The 22,881-nt window shown below is 43.1% G+C and overlaps 1 protein-coding gene across 2 annotated transcripts in view; it reads left to right on the plus strand.

Annotated features, from left to right (window-relative positions):
• Positions 1-22,517, plus strand: part of camsap1b (calmodulin regulated spectrin-associated protein 1b) — a 25,646-nt gene extending 3,129 nt beyond the window's left edge. Inside the window, exons 3-18 of one of the 2 annotated variants that reach the window (XM_035657975.1) lie at positions 3,747-4,009; positions 8,371-8,532; positions 9,513-9,593; positions 12,931-13,072; positions 13,325-13,464; positions 13,626-13,722; positions 14,118-14,274; positions 14,737-14,822; positions 14,926-15,010; positions 15,505-17,806; positions 18,184-18,320; positions 18,404-18,618; positions 18,992-19,094; positions 19,260-19,372; positions 19,593-19,711; positions 20,241-22,517. In XM_035657975.1, the coding sequence (XP_035513868.1) occupies positions 3,747-4,009; positions 8,371-8,532; positions 9,513-9,593; positions 12,931-13,072; positions 13,325-13,464; positions 13,626-13,722; positions 14,118-14,274; positions 14,737-14,822; positions 14,926-15,010; positions 15,505-17,806; positions 18,184-18,320; positions 18,404-18,618; positions 18,992-19,094; positions 19,260-19,372; positions 19,593-19,711; positions 20,241-20,537 (4,499 nt within the window). In that variant the 3' untranslated portion in view covers positions 20,538-22,517. The remainder of the gene's footprint in view (positions 1-3,746; positions 4,010-8,370; positions 8,533-9,512; positions 9,594-12,930; positions 13,073-13,324; positions 13,465-13,625; positions 13,723-14,117; positions 14,275-14,736; positions 14,823-14,925; positions 15,011-15,504; positions 17,807-18,183; positions 18,321-18,403; positions 18,619-18,991; positions 19,095-19,259; positions 19,373-19,592; positions 19,712-20,240) is intronic. The other variant, XM_035657976.1, reaches the window with a different exon arrangement.
• Positions 22,518-22,881: the final 364 nt, after the last annotated feature.

The raw sequence follows: 22,881 nt of genomic DNA on the forward strand, positions 1-22,881 counted from the left end.
AGTCCAGCTGTCTTGCAAGGTTATACATTTATTGTGTTAAGGAATAATGAAAGCCAGTTCCACTCAGTCACTAGTTTATTAGGTACATTTAGCTATGTTATATTGAAACGTGTAGAAATATTAACTGAATATTAATTAAATATTAACATCACTGTAATTGATGGTTCTGAGTCGTGGTTGGTTGTTACTTAGTTTTAGCCAGTTGGGAGTCGTTTTGGTCGCTTTTATTTATTAATTTCTTTTCTACTTCTATTTTTTTTTTTGATCATGCAGGTTGGAAGGGTTAGACAGTCAAATGGTGGGCGATCCTGCGGCGGCCCCGCGCCCCCTCCGTTCCACTCTTGCAGGTAGCCCAGTTATCATTAGGAGCTCTAGTGAAAACAAATTCATTGGTGAAATAGTGAGTGTGGTTGGTGAAACTCCAGTTGAGAGACCCTTCATTATTCTCAGATACACTATGAATTATTATAGGCCCTGTAGTCCTATATATTAACCATGTGTGGGTATATTGGCCTGATTTGTCTCAGACTCTTGCTCACATAATACATTTTTTTACCTGTAAACTCAGAGATGGCAACAGAGAAACTGACTGTTTGGCTGATTTTCTTTTTTTTTTTACAAGATGAACATCACAGCATGCCGCTATTGTTTTACAGCAGGGCTGCTATTTAACTTTTGATTTACTATGCGGCGTTTCCTTATCGTACCAGCAGTTAAACTTAGTCAGTGTGAGGCTCAGCTATCTGATACAATAGCTTTGCATGTCACTGAAGTCTCTGGTCAAATCAGCCATCATTATTTCAAGGCCTCATACAAGCTTTCCTTTGTATTCTACAGTCCCTTATATATCTGTGGTCATTACAAAGATTTCCTAATGCCACTGAGGCATTCATTTTAAACAAATAAGAGTAAGATGAGAATTTTAATGGTACTCCAGTATGAGGATAGAAAGCTATTGTCTCTTTTAGTCTGTTTTATTTTTGTAGCCCAGGGCTTTGCTCTAAACCTTATTTGCTCTAAGGTTAATTACTTAGGCTCATATTTTTTCATACCGATGCTTGTAGGTATTCGCTTGCTCAATTCAGTCTGTCATCATGGGCCCTGGATAATGATGCAGGCCGACATATGGAGCATAACAACATCTCTATACAAACAAAAATGATGCACCACAGATGAACTCGGGTGGAGATGCTGTTCAGTTACAATAGAAAGCATAGATTAGCCCCGCAGCTTTGGTGGCCCAGAGGGAGGCAACTCTCAGGTGCAGCCGCAGTTATCTTCCTCCCATGGGAGCCGAATATACCAGGCCTGTTTGTATTTTCACCTTATGGCTCATATGGTGTCTGCTGCATTGCTAACGCTGCTCAGTTGTTTGCCTGTCTCGGGCGATTTTAAAATATGTGCAGCCGTGTGGTGATGTGGTGGTTGCCAGGGATTCAGGTGCGTTCTGGTGTGTGTTCATCCGGTTCCCTGTTACGGCTTTGATTGTCTGTCTATGTTTGTGTACATGCTTTCTCATGCTACCGCCCCCTTTGCATGCGCCACAGCTGCTCCCACCCTGCGCGACCGACAGCCAGACACAACAGCAGCAAGAGTGAGCACCCGTCATGGCTCTTCCCTGCTTGTGCCCATCGTGATGTGGTGCTGGTCGTGGTTGGCTGACCCCGCCGTAGCACATCCTGGGTCTCGTTGATAGACTCTGTCCTCGTGCTCCACCCCTTCCTAGTTGTTCCTAAATGTTTAAGCCTGGTTCCTAGCGGCAGGAGGATGGGGGGCAGCTGCCACGCGACATCAGCGTCTGTGGAATGAAGTCAAACGTGAAGTCTCGCCCCAGCCAACCCCTTTTGTTTTCACACACAATCGTCCCCACTGTTCTGATGTGTTTAAATGCTCAGATGCAGCTCTCCAGGAATGACCCACACTGCTGAGTGTTAGATAAAATAGATTAATGCTGTAGTACAATTACATCCTTATGTGCACCATATGAACGGTGGCAGGCAGCGTATCGGTGAGGCCTGTGTTGTAATGCATGTGGAATGCAGTAAACAGGATCAACGCAGCTACTGACGTAAGGGCTACACGGTCATTCTTGTTAAAATCACCATTTTCAGGTCAGCAAATCTTCATAGATGCGTTTGGGAGATTTGATGCAACCAAACAAAGGCTCCTAATGTCTTCCTGATTACCTCCTACTTTAAATGGATCAACATTGGCTAAAGTAAAGCTGTTCTGTTCTGTCTTTGCTGGACTTTACTGTGTTTTGTCCACTTTAGGCTGCTAGTATTGCTTCGCTGCTTGCTTTCACCACAACTCGACTCTGCAATTCAGCATTTCAATGCATATGTGAACCCATGAAAAATTGCTTGGCCACACCGGTATGATAGACTCCAGTCAGCCAAAAATGAAGGGGTTTGCTAAGCTCGGACTGTTTTTATAATTAGCAAAGGACTAGGGCTGCGCAATATTGCAATATCCAGATTGCAGAAGCTGCAATTTTTTTGATAAAAGTAAAATGTGTAACAAACAACTATTGCAGGCGGTAGGTCATACCAGCTGATGCTAATTAATGTTAATTCCATGAGTGATTAGTAATTGATGACAGGGCATCTTCTTGTATTTTAGTAGTAGTAGCTTGTGACAATATTTAGTAGTTTACAGTTGTTCATTTTAATGTGTTGGATACATATTTTTATCAACATCTAGGTAAATATAAGTATTGGATATTAAAGGACTCTGATTGGGATCAGGGCCAATAAATTTGATCGGGACATCCCTACTTCCTCAGCAAACAACAACACTGATACACCATGTGATGAACTGTGCACAGGCACAGACCAACACAAATCTATATCGGAAGGAATCACAAAGATATTTCTCAAAACCCGGTCTGTTCCTCCTCACTTGTGCAGTTCAGCATTGGTGCTTATTGTATTATCATCCACAAAAGCAGCTGCTGGAAGAAGCTGCTGCCTCCCTTCCTGTTTTTGCGAGCAGGAGATTGCTGATGAGCGGCTCCCTTTATCCCGTCAGTCAGAGCAGACACTAAGAACTCTTCACATACACACATGCGGCTTATGCTGCGTTACTGGAGCTCAGGCAGAGTTCAGAGCAGATAGAACAGAACAGCGTTATTTCCTATTGCTACACCGTTTTGTGCAGTGCAGGATTTTAAACCTATTCTAAGCTTCGATGTGTGTTTTAACTTGCAGTATATATTTGGTTTGTGCATGCCTGAAGTCAAGTGCTTCATCCCTTGCCCTTATATGGTTGTGGTTTCTGGTTTTGAGGGTGACTTCACATCCAAAGCAACAGAATCTCTTTTGTACGTCATTGTTTTCTTTTTGTTTTTGATGGCTGCAGTATTGTTAAATTAGTGCTGGCAAAGCCCACCGTGTCACCTGAGAAGCCTGTTCTCACTGAGGTCTCGGCTTAGCAAGGATCTATTTCCCAACATACTCCCGAGGCAATACGCTGTGACTTACAATTACAAATGGCCATGTTTGCTCCAAGTAAACTGAAGCCAGCATAGAGCAAATATTACATGGAAAGCGTTTGGCTTTGTCACATTCCTGTAGCTTGTTGACGTTGTAGAAGTTTGATGGGATGTTGGCGTTAAAGATGCTTCATCTTACAGTATCTTATTATATTGTTAGCAGCTAACCTTTATGTCTGTCTTGAAAGCTGAACCGCACATAGGAGCACATAGCAATGCCACATGGTTCACCTGACCGTTCTCTCCATTGCAGACCATATTCCAGAGGACTTAAGGGACCCGTTCTACACAGACCAGTATGACCAGGAACACATCAAGCCGCCCGTCATCCGCTTGCTGCTTTCCTGCGAGCTTTACTGTCGTGTCTGTGCCCTCATCCTGAAGACGGAGCAGGCAGCGTCTCTTCAGTCCCACCTGTCCGTTATCCAGGCTCTGTCCAGGAAGGGCATATATGTTGTGGAAAGTGATGATACACCCGTCACAGATGGGGACCTGGCCTGTATGCCCATCAAAATGGTGAGTGGTTGGACTTAAAGATCCGGTGTGTAACATTTAGGAGGATCTATTGGCAGAAATGGAATATAGCATCACCAGGCATGTTTTCAATAGTTTATAATCACCTGAAACTTCAAATTGGAAGGAGATGTTTCTGTCCACAATGGGAGCGGGTCCTCTTCTGTGGAGTCCGCCATATTACACTGCTGTGTTCCTATAGTAGCCCAGAACAGATGAACCAAACATTGGCTGTAGATGGGGCCTTTTGTGAATTTTGTGGCCACCGTTGTTTCTCCTATACGCTCAGAAGGCGAGTAGTATTCAGTTTATAGCAATCTGCAACTTCACCGCTGGATGCCACTAAATTCTACACACTGGACATGTATGATGTATTTCTATAACGCTTCTCAACACAACACAATTCCAACAGCATCACAAACAGCCTGGTTGGAACAGACATTATTGGTAATCACCTAAAAATGGTGGGTATCCCAAATGATATCTTGAGTTGTAAATTGAAAATGTGTAATCTCAGTGTACACAAATTGACCATTTACAACTTTAGCTGTTGCTCTTGGGCAGGCCATGATGTTGCAATAGCTTTTGCTAAATAGAACTTGTAGCCCTGATTGCCTGTCAGAGAAGAAGGAAACTAGGTCAGCAGCTATAATAACTTTGCACATTACATGTAACATCTGCAGCTCTTCCTGCTTCTGATGTGTTATCTTACCGCAGTGAAATCAGTGGGAGAGTCTGTGCTTTTATTCTTTTTAAGGACAATCAATCCCAGTCACAGGCATTTGAGACACTGGGAAGCTTCTATCTACTGTGTACAGTAACTTTAAAACCGTGTGAATAGGGATAAAAGTAGTTTGCAGTTGATCGTAGACTGCGTAGAAGTGAGTTTCAGGCGTGTTTTGCTGCCTGACTTAGTGTAACAGTCCCCAGATGATTAAACTGCACCCTTATCATGTTTGATTCAAATGAAGAGGTGGAATTTGACTGTTACTCATGCTAGTTGTGTGAGGACTTTGATGCAAGATAGGGCTGTGATTGTGTAGTGTTTGTTAAAGTGCTATGGCAGTGTTGGTTTTTGGCCAGACTTCTTTTCATTCTTAAAACACTTAAGGTTTTCCACATCTGTTCTTTCTCTTGTCGTTAGCCAAATATTAGAACCTGTTCTCATTTTCTGTTGGCAGTTTTATAGTAAAGCTGCTCTTGTTGTAATGTTATCAGTTAACATTTGCAGTGAACCATTTAGTCCTAAGTTGAAAGACAGTATCTCATTATCAGTGCACCGTGGGCAGGAGGTTGGGGTGGACTACAATGTATTACTGATTAGTGCATTTCATTTAGAGCTGCAACTAACAGTTGTTTTTGTTACTGATTAATCTACTATTGTTTGGATTATTGATTGTTTGGTCTGAAAAACCATCTGATGTTTTTGCTTAAAACGGATAAAAAAAAAAGATCAATAGAGTACAATAACTTTGAATCCTTGACTGAATAAATGAGAAAAGGCACCTTTAGGTCTAACAAAATGGGACTACCACGTTATGTATTCATTCATTTTGCCTATAACACACAGCTGTATTGATTCCATTTTAATCTGATGATATGGCTTTAACCCCTGTGTTAATACAAATCTTCTCTGCTGCAGTTGGAACTAACTGATACCCTGTTAATAGATATCTCCTTCTCTAATTTATAAAGATAAAAGAATGCACAAATCCTAATAAAAAAAAAAAAAAAAAGAAAGCTCGTGCCCTCTCAGGCGGTTTAATCGGTTACATCAGTGTTAAGAGGGTTACTCTTGTGCTAATACTTAAAAGAATGGATTTTATTGTCTGTGATATTTTTCTCACCTACATTTTTGCAAATCTGTTAAGAGCATTTACTGAATGCTGGCAAAATCTTCCCCTTTTGTCCTCCAATGCCCAGCTTAAACGCCTTTTATCCCACCTTGCTTATCTGCCATTCATAAGTTTCTTTCTGGGGGAAAGTTCAGTCTATGCAAAAAAACTGGTGGCTTAGATCTACTGACCCTTTGTGTGGTCATCATACCAGTGTAATGTTTATAATATTTTCACAGATCAGCTCTTCAACAGGTTAAATGTCCTCGGTGTGTAACCCACATCAGCTGAATCAACAGCCCCACATCACAGCGCAGTGAATGAAGTCCGGAGCAGCCCCGGCCCTCTGTGCCAATGAGATCCTTCACACAGGATAGAATAAACACCAACTACCTCACTTGCTCTCAGCCATCTTCTTACCCTTTTGTTACCATGGAAACCAGCAGTAGTGCTGAGGTTCTTCTCTGCAGGCTGGCTAGTCAGGGATGTCGGCTTTTTCTTTTCCTGCTAGCAGCCTGACAAAATAATACACGCAGGCCTGTGTGTAAGCAACCAGACACAAAGCCCTGAGAGGAGAGGGAAAATCCTGAGTAGGACATCGCTTATCTCTGATTGACTGTTGGAACCCCCCGCCTCCCAGTTTGCTGACTTGACAAGGCGTTTCCATAGAAACCTGCATTTTTCGGCATGTGTGTGTGAGAATGAAACCTGCACTTGCAGACAGTTCCTCTGCACCTTGTCTGACTCTTGTTGGGGCAACAGCTGGAGCTTGTAAAACCTCTCCACTTAAACTTTTGTATGTATGTGTGTGTGTGTGTGCGCGCTGTGTATCTGTCAGCGTGCACACACAGCTCAGGGCAACTGCTCCCCATGGGGCTCCATGCTGAGCTGATGAAGGGCAGAGTGGATGTTTGAGGAGAACAAAAGATTGAATATCATGCTGTTATATTTGCCCCTTTGTTTCTTTATTGAGCACTGCTTGTTGACACTGAGGTGGTAAGTGCAGTGTAGCTTTTGTTGAGTCATTCATTATTTTCAATTGCTGCTTTCAAAAATCAAAAACAATCTGAGGGGTCCTTATCCAAACAGTTATTACAATATTTGACCAAAATATTGCTAATAAACTTATTTGGAAGAGAAAACTAAATGAATGATACAGTTATTACTGTCTGCTAGTATTAGGTTAAAGTTCTGGGTTGTTAGGACCCTTTTGATTGTCTGTTTCTTGCCCTTTTGTACGAGCAGCGTCACCATATTAGCTTCCTCTATGCACCGTTTTCATCCTTTCTTCATGTACTAACTTGTCCCCCGTCTTGTGTAAGACTGGGAAGTAGATTCTCATTGTTATTATTGTCTGTGTCCATGTAGGTTGTGCTATGGTGAAAGCTGTGAATAGCTCTCATTCGTTATGTTAACGAACCTAATCTCTGTTTATTTCCATCACCAATTGGATTAAGCTAGCAGCATGTTACACAAAGCACGGACTGAAACAATGGCACGTCCGTATTTGTACTGTAATGAATTCAAGTGCTGCATTACTGACTCTGATGTTGTGGACAGGAAATAACCTTTAGTAACAGACTTTTACATAGAATGAGATCAAGAAAAAGAGGTTGGCAACCAAATTTGGATTTTGCCAGCTGCAGTGTTGCCAGCAGATTTATTGGTATTTGGTTGCTGTCAATTCCCACTCTGCCTATCAAGAAGCAATATTTTTACTGGTAGGCACCAGGTGTTGGGACACTTGGAGTAGGGATACCCCTGCTGGGCCTCTTGATTGCATGATGATGTAGAGAGCGGGTTTAAAAGTGGACACCCATTGTGCTGAATGAGAGGTGTCACCTTTTGATTAAACCGTGGCAGGTTATTTAAAGTTGTTAAGGAACCTCAGGATTGTCCTATTAGAGTTCTGAAGTAGACAGTCCCCTCATCCATTAATCTCATCCATTTATCCACACACCATGTCCGTCATGTCCGTCGTGTCCGTCCATAAATGATGGTCCGTTACCTGCAAAAGTTATGACTGCGATATATGTTTTAAACAAACTAGTTCTTACAAAGTGTCGTCCAAACATTTCTGAAGGATGTTTATAACAAACACCTACCAATTTTACTTTATGTCTTGGGGAGTACTTATTCATATGTGAACAGAGTTGTATAAAGCCTTTTGTGGCTCCAGAGGGAGCTACACAAAATCTGATGAACTGCTTTGAGTGATGTCTCCATTTGTGGTAACTTTTTACTGGGTAGATTTATCAGGAATGCTATACTACAAATACATTAAATTCACTTTAAATAAACTTTTTTAGCATAGTTCGCATTGCTAGTTAAAATTATAGTGTAAACACATACTTGAGATCATATTCCACCTAATAAGCTCCACAGTGTTTTATGTTGTTTGGGTAAATCTGCATTAGATGATTTATCTCAGCTTTTTCGCCTCCAGCTTTGATCTTAATTGCACTGGAAACTGTGGGGAAAATCCAATGAAATTCAATTGTCCTGTGTTTCTCTTTCTCCCTCACCCAGAGTGCTCACATGCCTATGATCGATGCCCTGATGATGGCCTACACAGTGGAGATGATCAGCATCGAGAAAGTGGTGGCTTCTGTCAAGCGCTTCTCCACCTTCAGTGCCTCCAAGGAGCTGCCCTTTGACCTGGAGGACGCTATGGTCTTCTGGATCAACAAGGTTTGAACACATAGCACAGACATAAGCAGTGCAGATACAATAAAAGAAGTGCAGCGTTTATTCCCTTAATGTCTAGGCTTCCTATCATTTTCACACTGGCATTATAGGTGACTTGTTTTTTTTTTTGTTTGAGGCCTGTATGCCACTGGTGCTCAGACAGGAGAGCAGATAAGAAATGTGGATCTGGTGCACACACAAGCAGCTTAGGCTCAAGTTGCACTCATCTTTCAAAGGGTTGAAGGCCCGAGGCAGCGAAAGCATGACTCAGTGTGTCCATTAAAATTACAACAAAGATCACACCACCACTGTCTGGGTCGAAATGGAAAGTGTTCCTTGATGTTAGGCAGCATTTAACACAATGCTACAGATTAATTAAACGGCTTCTGTTTCTTTAGCTTGTTGCGCTGTGTTTCTAACCAAGTCTCGCTCAAGGGAAAGTCTTGTTCTGAAATCTCGGGAGTGTTGAGGTTACTCTGTGAGAGCAGAAAGCGTAATTTAGTGTTATGTAAAAGATTTTCAATGTCATGGATGAATATTTAGCTTATGGATGAGGCTTTTGAATGTGATGCCCGCCCGTATTTATTTGAGCCGGAGTATACGCATAAGACTAAAAATTGAACAGAGGATGAGACGCATTCTTTTTTTTTTTTGGTACTTTAAACTCTCTGTAATAACAAAATGTGATTTTAGGTTATAAAAGATAAGTTCACACTCCTCTTACTACTGCAGTGCTTGTATACTGTAATATTTACTGAAGTTTCTCACATAATGCTCCATAACAATCATTAACCTCCAGACACCAGAGCATAAATCAAGAGCGCAGACCTAACCAGGGTATTTTCCCAATTACATTCATGATTTTTCACAACCATATTAAACTACCGACGTAATGTGGTCAGTACCCAACCCTAGTAACCACATTTTTTTTTCTTTTTTTTGTGCATGTAAATGTACTAAATATATCATTATTTCTTCTGCAGGTGAACATGAAGATGAGGGAAATTACAGAAAGGGAGCACAAAGTCAAGCACCACCCCCTGGAGTCCCCGAGCCACCAAAAGGTAAAGCCACTCATAGTGTCTACCACTTACTTCTTTTACAGGAGAGAAATCCCAAAAATAGTACACCAGAAAAAAATCTAAAAACCAGAACCAAAATGTCCAACAAGTTTCCGCCAGTAGCTCCATATTTCTGGCTTTTGGGAACTAGTAGAAGTAACTCCTTTATTAAAGACATTTTCCTCACTTCCTCACATAGGAGTGTGTCATCACCACAAAATCTTTATCAAGCAAAAACTTGGCTCAAGAAAACCCAGATGGCGTTTTGGAGTTGTTCTGACCCTGCTTTCCTTTTCTCTGTTTAAACCGGAAGCAGAGCCAATCCTTTGTCTGTGACCTCTGACCTGTTAATCTTTTTGCTCCTGTTCCTCATCTGTCCCTCCCTCCCCTCTCTTGTCCCTGCAAACTGGATAGTCTCCCTCCAAATGGTATTGGAAGCTAGTCCCTGTAAGTTGGATGCCAGTCCCCTCCCATAACCCCATTTTCTTCGCCCTCTCCCCCTTGCACGCATAGTTCTGTGTTGATGTGCGCGCACACTCCACCACGGCTCATTCAAGCTCATTCTGTGCTGCTTGTAGCCAATGTGTGTTAGCAAGGGGGAGAACGCTGAAAATTAGTTTTTTTTTGTTTCTATTTTATTTTATTTTTTTAACCTTGTGGCAAATATACCACACAGGTGTTAAGTTATTCTGACCTTTTTGAAGTGTTCAAAAGATATTCTTTTAGCTACGCAATGTGTGCTATCTCATTTCAAGCTCAAGAAGGCCATGTGGGTTGGCTGTGCGTGTGTGTGGTATTTGCTTGTCCAGTGGAAAAAAGAGCAAATCCATGCCTACACCTCTCCTTTGCTTTGCAGTCCCATCCCTGGCCACCTCCGCTCACTGATCTGCTTTGTCATTCCCTCTCCAGTCTCTCTCTTCTGCTCTCACACGCTGTTTCCTCTGTGTCCACGGTCTCCTCTGACAGTATTTCTTCTCTCTTGTGTGTGTGTGTGTGTGTGTCAGCCTGATGTCATGCACGAGCTGGCCCACTGCATGCTGGAGCCAGGGGACTTCTCTGAAGCGGTACAATGTTGCCTCTGAGTTAGGAGTAGACTCACTTATGTAGAACTCATTTTGTAGTAGAGCTTCTTAAGTTCGGTTGGTAGTTTCACCTGTGGCCTGTGACAGAAGCTGCCTCAGTACAGTTGGTCTAATTTTGTGGAATGATCTCCCAACACTATAGATGCATCAGAGTAAATTTTGTATTTAGATAAATATCTCTTTAGCTGCTCAGTTGTGTTGTGCTGTTTGTGATAGTTTTAAATCGTGCATGGTCATCACCAGCCCTGTTGCCATGTTTGATCAGTTATTATTTTATAAGGGTTTAGTTATTACTGAAAAATATATTGGCTTCTTGATCCATAGCCTGAATATATTTTGTGGCAGATACTCGATATGTCGGCCGTAGGATTGGGAACCAAAATGCAGTTCCAAGTTAGAACCAAATCCAAAATGCCAAGAATCGGGTACCCATAAAAAAATTACAATTTCGCTTCTTCTTATTGGTTCCTAAATGCAAACCGTGTGTTAGGTTTCCGGTATTATGATTGGCTGTGGGGCAGGAGCTAACGAGGAGCGAAGGTGAGTCGGTGTGGAGCGCCAAGGGAAGCGAGGTACAAAAAAGAAGAAAATAAATGTAAAACCAAGATATTTTACACTGTAAATTGACTTTACAAGTGGTCCAAAGCGCCTGCGCTAGCAATACCAACACTCCCTCGGTGCTCCTTGAGCTCTCAGTCTGGGAAGCGTTAGCTATTAGGACTGCTATAGCTGCATGGCTAAATTAGATAACAGAGATGTGCACGCTCTTGTGAATGTCTGCCATTATGTCTGCAGTCAGAGTCATAGTCACACGGCCATGTGTGGAGAGTGCAGACCAGTGTGTCAGCACTGAGTAGCTTAGTTAAAATCAATGCAGTAGTTGGTATTGCATAGTGTCTGATAGTATTTAGAAACATTGTATAAACAAACAATCTTTATATGGATTTGTCTTTTTATTTATTTATTTATTTATTTTTTTAAGAACTGTGAGCATGACATTTACAGTTGAACTTGTCAGTGCTATCTGTTGGACAGACTATGTATAGATGACACAGTTTCTAAATGACCTCAGACCTGGTTTGGTATTTCTCTACGGCTTATTGATCAATATATATGTAGATAATGATATATCTGCAACAAGCTAATGGGCTCCATTGGAGTCATTCCCACATCTGCATCATGTGATGCAAATACCTTGAGCGTCTTGCCGACCTGGAGAGACTGCAAGCCGGTCAGTCTGCATTTCCAAATAACTGTATAACAAATAACACATAATATGCCTTAATCACAAGTGACACAGAGAATGTAAGATTGATTAGTCATTACATAGGGAGTGGTGTTCCCAGTGTTAGGTGAATATTTGTAAGTCATGCAGAAGCATTTGGAGTTAGAAGCAACAGCACCAGTCAGTATAGTCTGCGTTGGCATCCTGTGTGGGCTATATTTATGTTGCTCCAAATCATATGTAGGTCTGTAATATCCAATTTCAGTTTCTATAATGGGTGTGCATGTCTGTTGTATTTAAGTAATTTGTGCTTTTTATTAATTTGCAAACTGAAATATAAACTTAAAATACCCATTCTTACCAGCTTTATAGTGTATGTATCCAAAACTAATGCACCTGGGGTGAGTGAGTTTCTGTACTAACACACTCATTTCCCATAAGTGGGCCAGTGATTACCCCAGTTTCCCTCCCAGTCAGCTGGCTCACGTAGCCTAGTTCGACTGGGCTCCACCACTAGTTGCCTTCCCACTAAGGCCTGAGGAAGGCTGACCATCCACTCTGTGTTGTTCATATCACTGCTCTAACACCTCCACCTCCATCCTCCTCATAGTTCGCCAGGTCTTCAGGGTTCTCCCTAAACTGCGTGATCATGGTGCTGCAAGATTTTGTCATTCAGCGTCAAGTTTCTTTTGGAAATGACACTAAACCTACTGTTGATCAGTACAAGAGGAGTATCCGCTTAAGTAAAAAATAAATAAAAGAAATTACCTACTACTTTAAAACTGCTGGGGAGAACCTTGATATGATGCTTAAATGGATAGTGTAGAACATTAACTGCTTCCAAAAACATCTGTACTTAATATATGCCTTGACTAGTTCAGACATGAATCTCACCACAAAAGAGATTTGTACTTGTGTGACACTAGTCATTGCATTTAGGATGTTATATGATGCATCCTCGTTGGTACAATGGCGGTGGGAGCTGTCACTGTGGCTTCTCATAAAACCCTCATCCTCTCCCCCTGGTGGTTAGGTACGGTATCGTCGGGAGCATGCTTCAGGCCGACAGCTGCCCTTCTTCCCACTGCTGGAAGACCTAATGAGGGATGTTTGCGACGGAGCTGCACTGCTCACCGTGGTCCACTGCTACTGCCCAGACCTCATGAAGCTGGAGGGTATGTTGTGCATACATGACCTTTCACACAAACCCATGTTCAATAGCTACATCTAATTATCAGTTACCCTCAAAGAATTTTTCCGTAAAGAGTATGAAGCTTTCTCTGCTAACATATTGAATTTGATATCCATGTGTGATACTATTTTTGGCACTTACATATGGCTTACTGTCCCAGTCCAGTCAGTGTGACATTTATAGCCATCAGGTCATTGAGTTGTGTCCCAGAGTGACATGCTCTCTGTCTGATCAGATATTTGCCTGAAGGAAGTACCATCCATTGCTGATAGCCTGTACAACATACAGCTACTCAGAGAGTTCGCCAACGAGTATCTGAATAAAAGCTTCTATCTGACGACGGAGGACATGCTCTACTCACCACTCGTGCTCAAGGTACAAACACTGACATACTGTGTTTTCATACACATTTGCAATAAAATTTACATTTAACTTTGTATTGAAGCCATTATATGCTGGGGCTATTCCTAAGCTTTATGATGATCAAAAATCTGTCTTCAAGTCTTTCTAACGTGTTTCTTGTACTCTCTGTGTAGCACAATGTGATGGTGTTCATTGCTGAACTCTTCTGGTGGTTTGAGACTGTCAAGCCAGACTTTGTCCAGCCTAGAGATCTCCAAGAGTTCAAAGATGGTAAATATTGATTACCATTATTACACTATCTGTGCAAAATTAAAATATCGCATAGGTGAAAGACTGACAACTTGCGTATGTAATAAAATTAACCCTCATTGTTTTAGCATTATGAAAGTTACCCAAAACATAAACTCACCAGTCAACTTTAGTTATACACATAGCTGCACATAAGTATAACTTTTTGTTTTTGCCCACTCCTTCAACATGGATCTAATAACCTACTCTGTAGATACAGAGAAGTAGCTTAAAGTCACACTTTATTGTACTTTTTTTTTTTGGTGTTGTTACTAAAGGAGAAACATGTTTTGCATTGGAAGTTGTATTTAAAATGTCCAATTTTAAATTGCAACAGACACTATGAGTATTAAGATGATCAACACCTCTCTCTTCAGCTCGAGCCATAGCTCAGCCCAAGAGTGCCCGCCCATCAGTGCCTATCTCCAACGCCACCAAGCGCAGCTTCCTAGTCAGCCCTGGTGCGGCCGATAACCAGAGCAGCCCAGAAGTCTGTAACAGGTACTTCCTGCACCCTGAAGACTCTGACCCCCTGTAAGTCTTCTCTCGCTTTCCTTCTCATTCCACGTCATCATGATCCTGTCTCCTAACCAGTTACAGTAGCCCTACAAGGATGGGTAGTTATGCAGCGGTGTCTTCATTCTCATGTCCCTTCCACCTCTAACCCTTTGTCGTCTCCATCACTAAATTTAATAATGATTTTCACAAAGTTAAGCTAATTATTGCATTTTCTCTTTGTCTCTGTGTGCATTGTAAGTGCTTGTGTGGGAGCCTGAAATTCTTAAAGGGTACAGAGCTGTCAGTTGTCTTGTTTTTCATGTCACTTGTCTGGTGAAATATTTGGCTTTTACTGTGTCTGAATGTATTTGGTTGGGGAAAAATGTCTTTTTGTTGTATTGATTTGGTCCTGTTCCACCCAGTGAAGACTTTTTGTAAACTTGTTGCATCCCGGCTAAAAAATTGTATTTATGTTTTTTTTTTTTTTTTGGCTTTTAGTAAAGGGGGACCAACCTTCAGCCCTTCCCACCCACTCCTTCCACTGCGACAGAGGCAACAAAAGCAGCAAGGAGAAGATGGTGCATGTAAGAACCTTACACCCCTGAATGTTCAGCTCGTCATTGTAGTATGTCTGTGAGCAGCAGCTGCCTTTATACTTATACATTGTTTGTGTGTGTTTCTGGTTAGGTCTTAGAAACCGCTCCAACTCCTTGACTCAGATGGACGGACAGCCCCGTGGCTCTGTGGTCGCATGGCCTGACAAGAGGCAGAGGTACGTAACCTAGTAAAAAAACCTACACAAATTACACTTTCCAAATGGGTTCTCATGAAAAACAAATTTTTGTACTAGTGTGGTTGATTTGGAAAACTTTCTTTTTTCCCTATATTGCAGTCCATATAGTGCTGTGAAGATGAGAAGATGACATATTTTTACAGATCAGAGGACTTTTATTATGGGGGTTGCAGGTTAATTGGCAACTGGTATGTTAATTGATAAAGATGTCAATATTTTAGTCATTTTTCAACATTCTAAACATTGGATGTATGAATAACGAAATTACTTTTATTTTTTGTATGTTGGTTTTGCCCTGCACCTGTATCCAACTTGGCTTGGATGTGCACACTTTACACCTTCTTTGCTTCATGCTTTATTTTTATGTGGCAGATTCTGACCAGATATCATATGCAGAAAATTTGGTTTAAGAATTACATTCATTGTAAGCTGTATATCATACTGACTTCCATTCCCATGCTCTCTCTCTGCAGACCACTGTCCACACTGAGCCCATACATGTTCCATTCAGCCACAGACAGTGATGCAGACATTGCTTCTGGTGACAGTGTGAGTCTGGCTCGCTCCATAAGCAAGGACAGCCTGGCGTCCAATGTCGTCACGCCCAAACACCAGACTTGTGCCCTCCAGCCGTCACAGGCTGCAATGCGCAGGGTCAACGGCCACAGCCTCCTGGGAAATGTCAACATTGAGGATGAGGAAGAAACTCTGGCGGCAGTTGCCAGGACTGATGGCTCCGTCATCCCTCAACAGGTTGACGGGACCCAAGCAACTGCCACAGCTGCACCCAAACCTTCCAAACCGGAAGCAGATAGCTTTTACCTAGAACCACTGATGCCTGCCATGCTCAAAACGGCTAAAGAGAAGTCTGTATGCCTAAACAAGGAGGAGGAGAGTGGTGAGGGCCCCCGCTCTTCAGGAAGGGGATCTCTACGTCGAGGAGATGGCTCGACATCAGCCGTTCGTAGGAAAGCTCCCTGCAGCCTGAACCAAACCTTTACCCCTCCGGGTGAGGAGGAAGACTTGTCAGAGGAGCCTCCACAGGCTCAGGCAGGTTTTAAGCCCACTGTTACCAGCAGCATGGACCCCTCGTCCAGAGAGCCAGCCGGGGGTTTTTACCTGCATTCAGATGCTGAAGAACCAAAGTCTGGCCAGGTCGTGGACGCTGAGCTGGAAGACCTGGAGGAAGAGGAAGAGGATCTGGATGAAGCTCTTACCACTAAAGATCCCAAATGGTCCAGTAAAGCCTTTAATGAGGAAGATGAAGAAGAAGAAGAAGAATCAGCCAAACTACAAGAGGACATGAATGTGAAAGAGCATGAGGACAAAGACCTGAACGGTGGCAGCGGTCGCTCCAGCCCCTGTCTCAGCGCTCACTCCCAGGCCAGCAGCATGGCCAGTGGCAGTGTGCGCATGACCTCCTTTGCAGAGCGCAAAGCCCAGCAGCAGCGCTTTGGCAGCAACCATGACCTACGCTCCAGTGCCTCCAGCTCCCAAAGGACCACTCCAGATGGGTCCGAGAGCAGCGGGCCCCTGGCGTCCTCCTGGAAGCTTAAAAGAGACCAGAGCCCCTCCTCACCCTTGGGAGGATGCTCTCGTATAGGCGACGGTAGTGGTGGTGCTAATGTACTGGCTTCTGAAATCGTCCAGCTCCGAATGCAGCTGGAGGAGAAGCGACGTGCCATTGAGCACCAGAAGAAGAAGATGGAGGTGCTGTCGGCGAGGCAGAGGCAGAAGCTGGGAAAAGCAGCCTTCCTGCACATTGTGAAGAAAGGGGGAGGCAAGAGTGACACATTACCCAACCCTCTTAAAACTGAAATCTCTAAAGACGAGCTCAGTGGGGAGAAAGTACCATCAAGTAAAGATGATATGTGTGTGGATGCCCTGAGGGGGGACAAAGAGCTGGAGGGAACCACCCCACCAGGTGCCTTAGATGCAGACAAGAAAGGGAACAGCGGAAGCTTCTATCTAGACGAAGAGTTGGACCTGAATGAGTGCAGCCGCTCCATCGAGCTGTTGAACGACGCCATCGGCAGCATCCAGCAGCAGATGATGCAGCTGTCACTGCAGCAGGAGATGCTGATGAAACAGAATGTGCAGTCCCCCCCTACTGCAGCTCCACCTCCTCCTGTCACCAGCGACAAAAACGGTGACCCTAAGGCAGGGGTGAGCTTTCATTTTGTGGAGCACCTCTCTGGCGCTGGCACCGGCACCACCCCCACCAGGAAACCCCCCAAGCTGAGCTCAGGCCGGAGCTCCAGGTCGAAGCCGTCAGAGCTGAAGATAGCCAAGGAACAGAGCCGACAGGCCTCTAGGACTCTCACCCCCACCCAGAGTGGGTCAGAGACATTACCACACCCAAGGCAGTTTGCTGGGGGCAGGTCCCCCAGGGCCGAGCAGCCCGACAGTCCCAGAAACCCCACAGCGGGGGAGACAATCGACAGGCCAGGCTCTGGCCACGTTCGGAGCGCCACCTTCCGGCTTCGTGACGAGGCGAACCTGCGCCTCCCTACCCGAGTGGACCTGACTGCGCTGCCTGCCCCAGAAGTGTCCTTTGACGAGTGCCTGACCAGCACCACGAGTGAGTCTGAGCTCAATTCTTCAGATGGTTCAGGGAAAGAGAACATACCATCAGAGGAGGTGCAGCGCAGCAAAGCCCACCTGATTGAGGTCGATCTGTCAGAGCTGAAAGACCCTGAGGAAGAGGCTTCTGTGGACAGAACAACAGAAGAAGGTGACGGAGAACAGAAATCAGTCATGGGTTTCTTCTTCAAGGTAATGCATTTGCATGAAAATGCAAATATTGATTCATTCAATTTTAATTTTTATTACTATGGTGATTATTTTCTGAAATGCTCTAGTAAATCGTCTAGTAATTATCTGATGATACACGAGTTAGTGCTTCTACTATTTCAAATCTTGACACACATTTTTAAAATTAAGAAACAAATAAATATTGGCCTATGTAGTAAAATTGCCCTTTGTCGTCTGGTGAACTGATAAATACAACAAAAGCCACCTTTGAAAAATCTTAATTGATTATCTGTTTTCTGATTCACCTATTTAATTATTAATTTCAGCACTAAATTAAATATTGATTGAATTCTTTAATACACAAGTAATGTTCTGTTATTCTTTTCTGCATGTCCTAGGACGAGCAGAAGGCCGAAGATGAGCTTGCTAAGAAGAGAGCAGCATTCTTGCTGAAGCAACAGAAGAAAGCTGAGGAGGCTCGACTCCGTAAACAACAACTAGAAGCAGATTCCGAGCTCAAACGAGATGAAGCCAGGTAACTTATTCTACATTAGCATTGGATTTAGATGTTGTTCTTCCAAAAAAAAAGCTAAAATTCAGGTGTTGGGTTTGTTTTAGACGGAAGGCCGAGGAGGACCGCTTGCGTAAAGAAGAGGAGAAGACACGGCGGGAGCTGATAAAGCAGGAGTATCTGCGGAGGAAGCAGCAGGAGATGTTAGAGGAACAAGGCCTCGTCAAGCCCAAAACCCCCAAACCGAAGCAGAAACACAGACCCAAGTCCGTCTTCAGAGAGGAATCCTCCAGCGATAATTTCTCCAAGGGCTCTTCCACACGTAAGATTGTTACATCACTAATTTGACATTTAGCTGTTCTTTACATGTCTCAGCTTGGTGCGCTCATTGAGTAGTATTATTGGTTGTTGAAGATGTGATTCAGGGTTTCCTGCATTGTTTTATAGTGAAGGTGGGCAACCTCGTCTGATATCATATAAATGCACGAAAAAAAATAATTATATGAAATAAAACTAACTTGTAGAGAAAGAAGACTTTGACACAGCAAATGCCATTTATTTAGTTGTGGTTTGTTCAGGCTGTTGCATGTTTATGTCCTGTGGGTAAATTCTTAACTGTGAATGTAGCAGTTGCTTCTTAAGTGACACTGTACATGACATTTTTACAAAAAATGTGTCCTCTCTGTTTCACATAGCTGACAACCTGAGCAACGCCCAATCAGGCTCCAGTCTGTCTCTGGCCTCTGCTGCGACCAACGAAGCCGACAGCGTCAACTCTGGAGGGGCTGGTTCCCAGCGGTACTCAATGCTTTTATTTTTAAATTTTTTTGTCAGCTTGTGCTTAAAAAAAATTCTGTCCATTGTTAATGTTTAGGATTTACAGTATTTATTTTTCATAGTTTTTGTTGATAAAACTGTCCTCCTTATTGTTCAACCTGTGCCTCCTTTCATTATGTCATCTAGCTGTGACTCTGTGGAGTCGTTTCCAGGCAGTCGTAACAACAGTCGGACTGCAGAAAGAGACTGGGACAACGGCTCCACTGCCTCTTCCATCACTTCCATGGCTGAATATACTGGTAAGTGCACAGCTATGATCAGATGTATTACTGTGGTATCAGACCTGTGGTTGTGTTTTCATTCATCAGCGATGTCAGTGTGTCAGGCCTGCTTTAAACGTGACACAATAAACATGGTCAGTCAATGTCACTGTTTTGCCTTTTTAAAGAAAATGTATTTCAGTTTTATGCAGTTCTAATAATTTGTAATAATCTGACTTGGTTTTTGTTTCTCCTTTAGGACCCAAACTATTCAAGGAGCCCAGCGCCAAGTCGAATAAGCCAATCATCCACAATGCAATCTCCCACTGCTGCCTGGCTGGCAAAGTCAACGAGCCGCAGAAGAACCAGATCCTAGAGGTCAGTTCTCTGCCAGACATGCACCAACTTGATATCTGCTTTATTAAATAAAAAATGCTGTAAATGAACTCTGTTAGAGTAGATATTTGACTGGAATTTTTCTGATTTTGACCATCTTCTAACGTGAAGTTTTGTGACACTGCTATTTCTGCAGCTTGGCCGATTATTTCCTCTGGTCCATTTCTGTAGTACAGATGTGGGGAACACTTTTATTACCTCTGTAAAACCTGTAGCATGAGCCTTGGTTAGACTAGGCTTACTGGATACTTTTGGTATTGACTAACAGAATATTGACAGAGAGGGAGAAATTCTCTAGTCAGCGCATCAAGACTAAAAACAAATAAGTTATTTTTGATTGAAAAAGTCTCTTTGAGGCCAAAAAGAGTATTTCTTCTTATTTTACACCCTCAGGTTGTTCTGCCTTCCTAGGGTTTTAAACCAGCAGGGTTTAACTGTAATATACCTCCTTGTAATATCAGCGCCATATTACTAACATTTTTCTTACTTGTCTAACATCCTTCCCCACTAGGAGTTGGAGAAGTGCGAGTCCAACCACATGATGATCCTGTTTCGCGATGGCGGCTGCCAGTTCCGGGCGCTTTACACGTACTTCCCTGACACAGAGGAGATACAGAAGCTGACGGGCACAGGACCTAAGAGCATCAGCAAGAAGATGATCGACAAGCTGTACAAGTACAGCTCGGACCGAAAGCAGTTCACCGTCATCCCTGCCAAGACTGTGTCGGTCAGTGTGGACGCCCTGACCATCCACAACCACCTGTGGCAGGCCAAGAGAGGTGCTGTGCCAAAGAAAAGCGGAAAATAGCGGGCCAGTTTTAAACCCTCTATCATCCAAATCATCGTATCCCCATCTTGCTTGTTTCCTGAATAGACTGCATTGACGCCCACAGCCAAGCTCACCGCCATGCCTGGTCTGGAAACCTGCTCGGGAGAATCCACCTGCATTTACGGACACGTTGGTCGCCTGTAGGTGGACCACAGTTAAAAAAACGAGGGAAAAAGGGTGTGGGTGTGTGGATGTGTGTGTCCGTGTGTGTCACAGGTGGTCTGAGGAACCGGTGCTTGCAACGTAAAGAGGAACGCCGGCTGAATGAGCTTCTTCTACCTGTGATCTCAGTGCGATCTGTTCAGGTTTCTTTTGGTCCGGCTCGGTTTTTCTACGACGGCCACGACTCAAGCATGTGGCGTCTTTTGTTTCTCCGTCTCTCTCATATGTGGTGGATGTATTTATTTGTTAGGTCAGCACTGTCGTGGTCGAGAGCTCAGCTGCAGCACTACAGTCCTTCCTTCCGTCTGGAAACGCCTTTTCCTTTTGGACGATTTCGGGCAACAGGACGGGGGACTTTCTGTCTCTCTTTTCAGAAACTCCGAAGCAAGGGACCTTTCTACAACCCTTAAAGACTTTGGACTTATTCTCCTGTCCCAACAAAAGCAACAGTCTCTTCCTGCGTGGACTGTCGAATCTGTCAAATCAGGCTGGCATTGCCGATTTTGCCTCACCAGGGAAAAAACCTGCTGCTCTGAACTGTCTTCTTCTTTTGTCACGGGGGAGTTCCTCGGGTCTCCCTCAGACATCCGTTGGCCTTTCACGCATCGTGGTACTATCGTCTATTTATTCAACCGCTTTTTAAACTAGACGCTGATCGTGTAGCACTGGATACGTGTATAGCAAATAAGAAAAAGGAAAAAAAAAAAGTCAATGACGGTCATTTTAAATACTTTTATTTGTCTAAACATCCTTTTTCTCGAGGGTGAACGGTAGGTTTTGGTACAGAAAATGACGCTCTGTTTTGTTTTTAGCTTTTTTTAATGATTAAAGCAACGTGGTATAGAGTTTGAGCTGATGTTATGTGTTTTCATCATAACGGGAATTCTCTGATGTTTAGAGCTTAGTTGTGTTTTCTCTCCACTGGGCACTCTTGAATTGTCCTGTATAAAGGTGCACTCATGAACACTTGTCGACGGCTTCTTTCATGCAATGTAACTCCCCCCTCCTCCCCCCCAAACTCCCCTCCCTGAGTGTGTTTGTCGGCCTGTCCCATCTTTAACGCACGAGAGCGGCACACACACACACACACACACACACACGCACACTCTTGTGAAGAGTGTTTTTGTGCTGCTCTGTAACCATTTCGAATGACAGTATTTGATATATTCACAAAGGGGTTTCTGTGTGTGGGCGGGTGGGGGACTGTGGTTCAGTTATGTACCAACATTAAAGAACATTCCTCCAAAGTGTTGACAAACACTGCCACGTCGTCTCTCTCTTCTCTCTGTCTTTTCAAAAATCATCAAAAGTGCTTTTCTAGAAACCGTTTGTTGGCCTCGAGAACAACCAGAAGTGTTGCACGAGCACTTTACTTTCTGTTTGTTGGGGAATTTTACCTTCCGAATGGGCATAAAAAACTAAGAACTAATTAATGACACTGCTGTTGTAAATTGTGGGAACTAAACCAAACACTAAGATTTAATACTGACATGTAAAGCTGAAGGGCCTCCACTGATATGATACTACTGCTGTCTCCAAAAACAACAAAATACTTGATAACTCATTTGCTGCATTTTGAATTGTTTTTGGGGCGTTTGGGGCGGGGGAGGTGGCGGACCTTTAAATTGTATGTGAGTGTATTTTTATGTTAACTAAAAGATTGTACTGGCATTTGGTCACCATTTTTGTTACACTAGTGTACTTTTCATCCTTGTTGATTTTATCTTCGATCCCATGCCATCTATTTATTTTGAAAATGGAAGCACTGAAACTGAATAAATTTTCAAGTGAATAAAAGTCACATTTTTCATTTTTATTCTTTTCTCATGGCTTGAATTTGTCCATTTGTGAGACTCACTGTTTGTTTTCCTTTGCCGGTTTTAAACACCACACTGATTTTGATCTCTTAACAGCTCGTCACAAATGTAGTTTTCAGTTTTTTTCATGTTTTTTTTTTTTTTTTTTAATTAAGATGCTGCATCTTTTCACTGGAATGTAATATTTTCTCTTCATTTATGAGCTAAAATCACAGGGGTGGGTGAATCTTCTCAAAGCAAAGAAGCAAATGTGTCATCCAACATGACACTGGGGTTTCTAATTTGAGCAATCTAAGTAGTCAAAACATCTTCAGCCTCCCCTGGTGCTAACTGCCTCACACTCT

This window comes from Morone saxatilis, unplaced genomic scaffold (genome assembly GCF_004916995.1).
Source record: "Morone saxatilis isolate NCDOM2014 unplaced genomic scaffold, NCSU_SB_2.0 Contig16, whole genome shotgun sequence".
Lineage (NCBI taxonomy): Eukaryota > Metazoa > Chordata > Actinopteri > Moronidae > Morone > Morone saxatilis.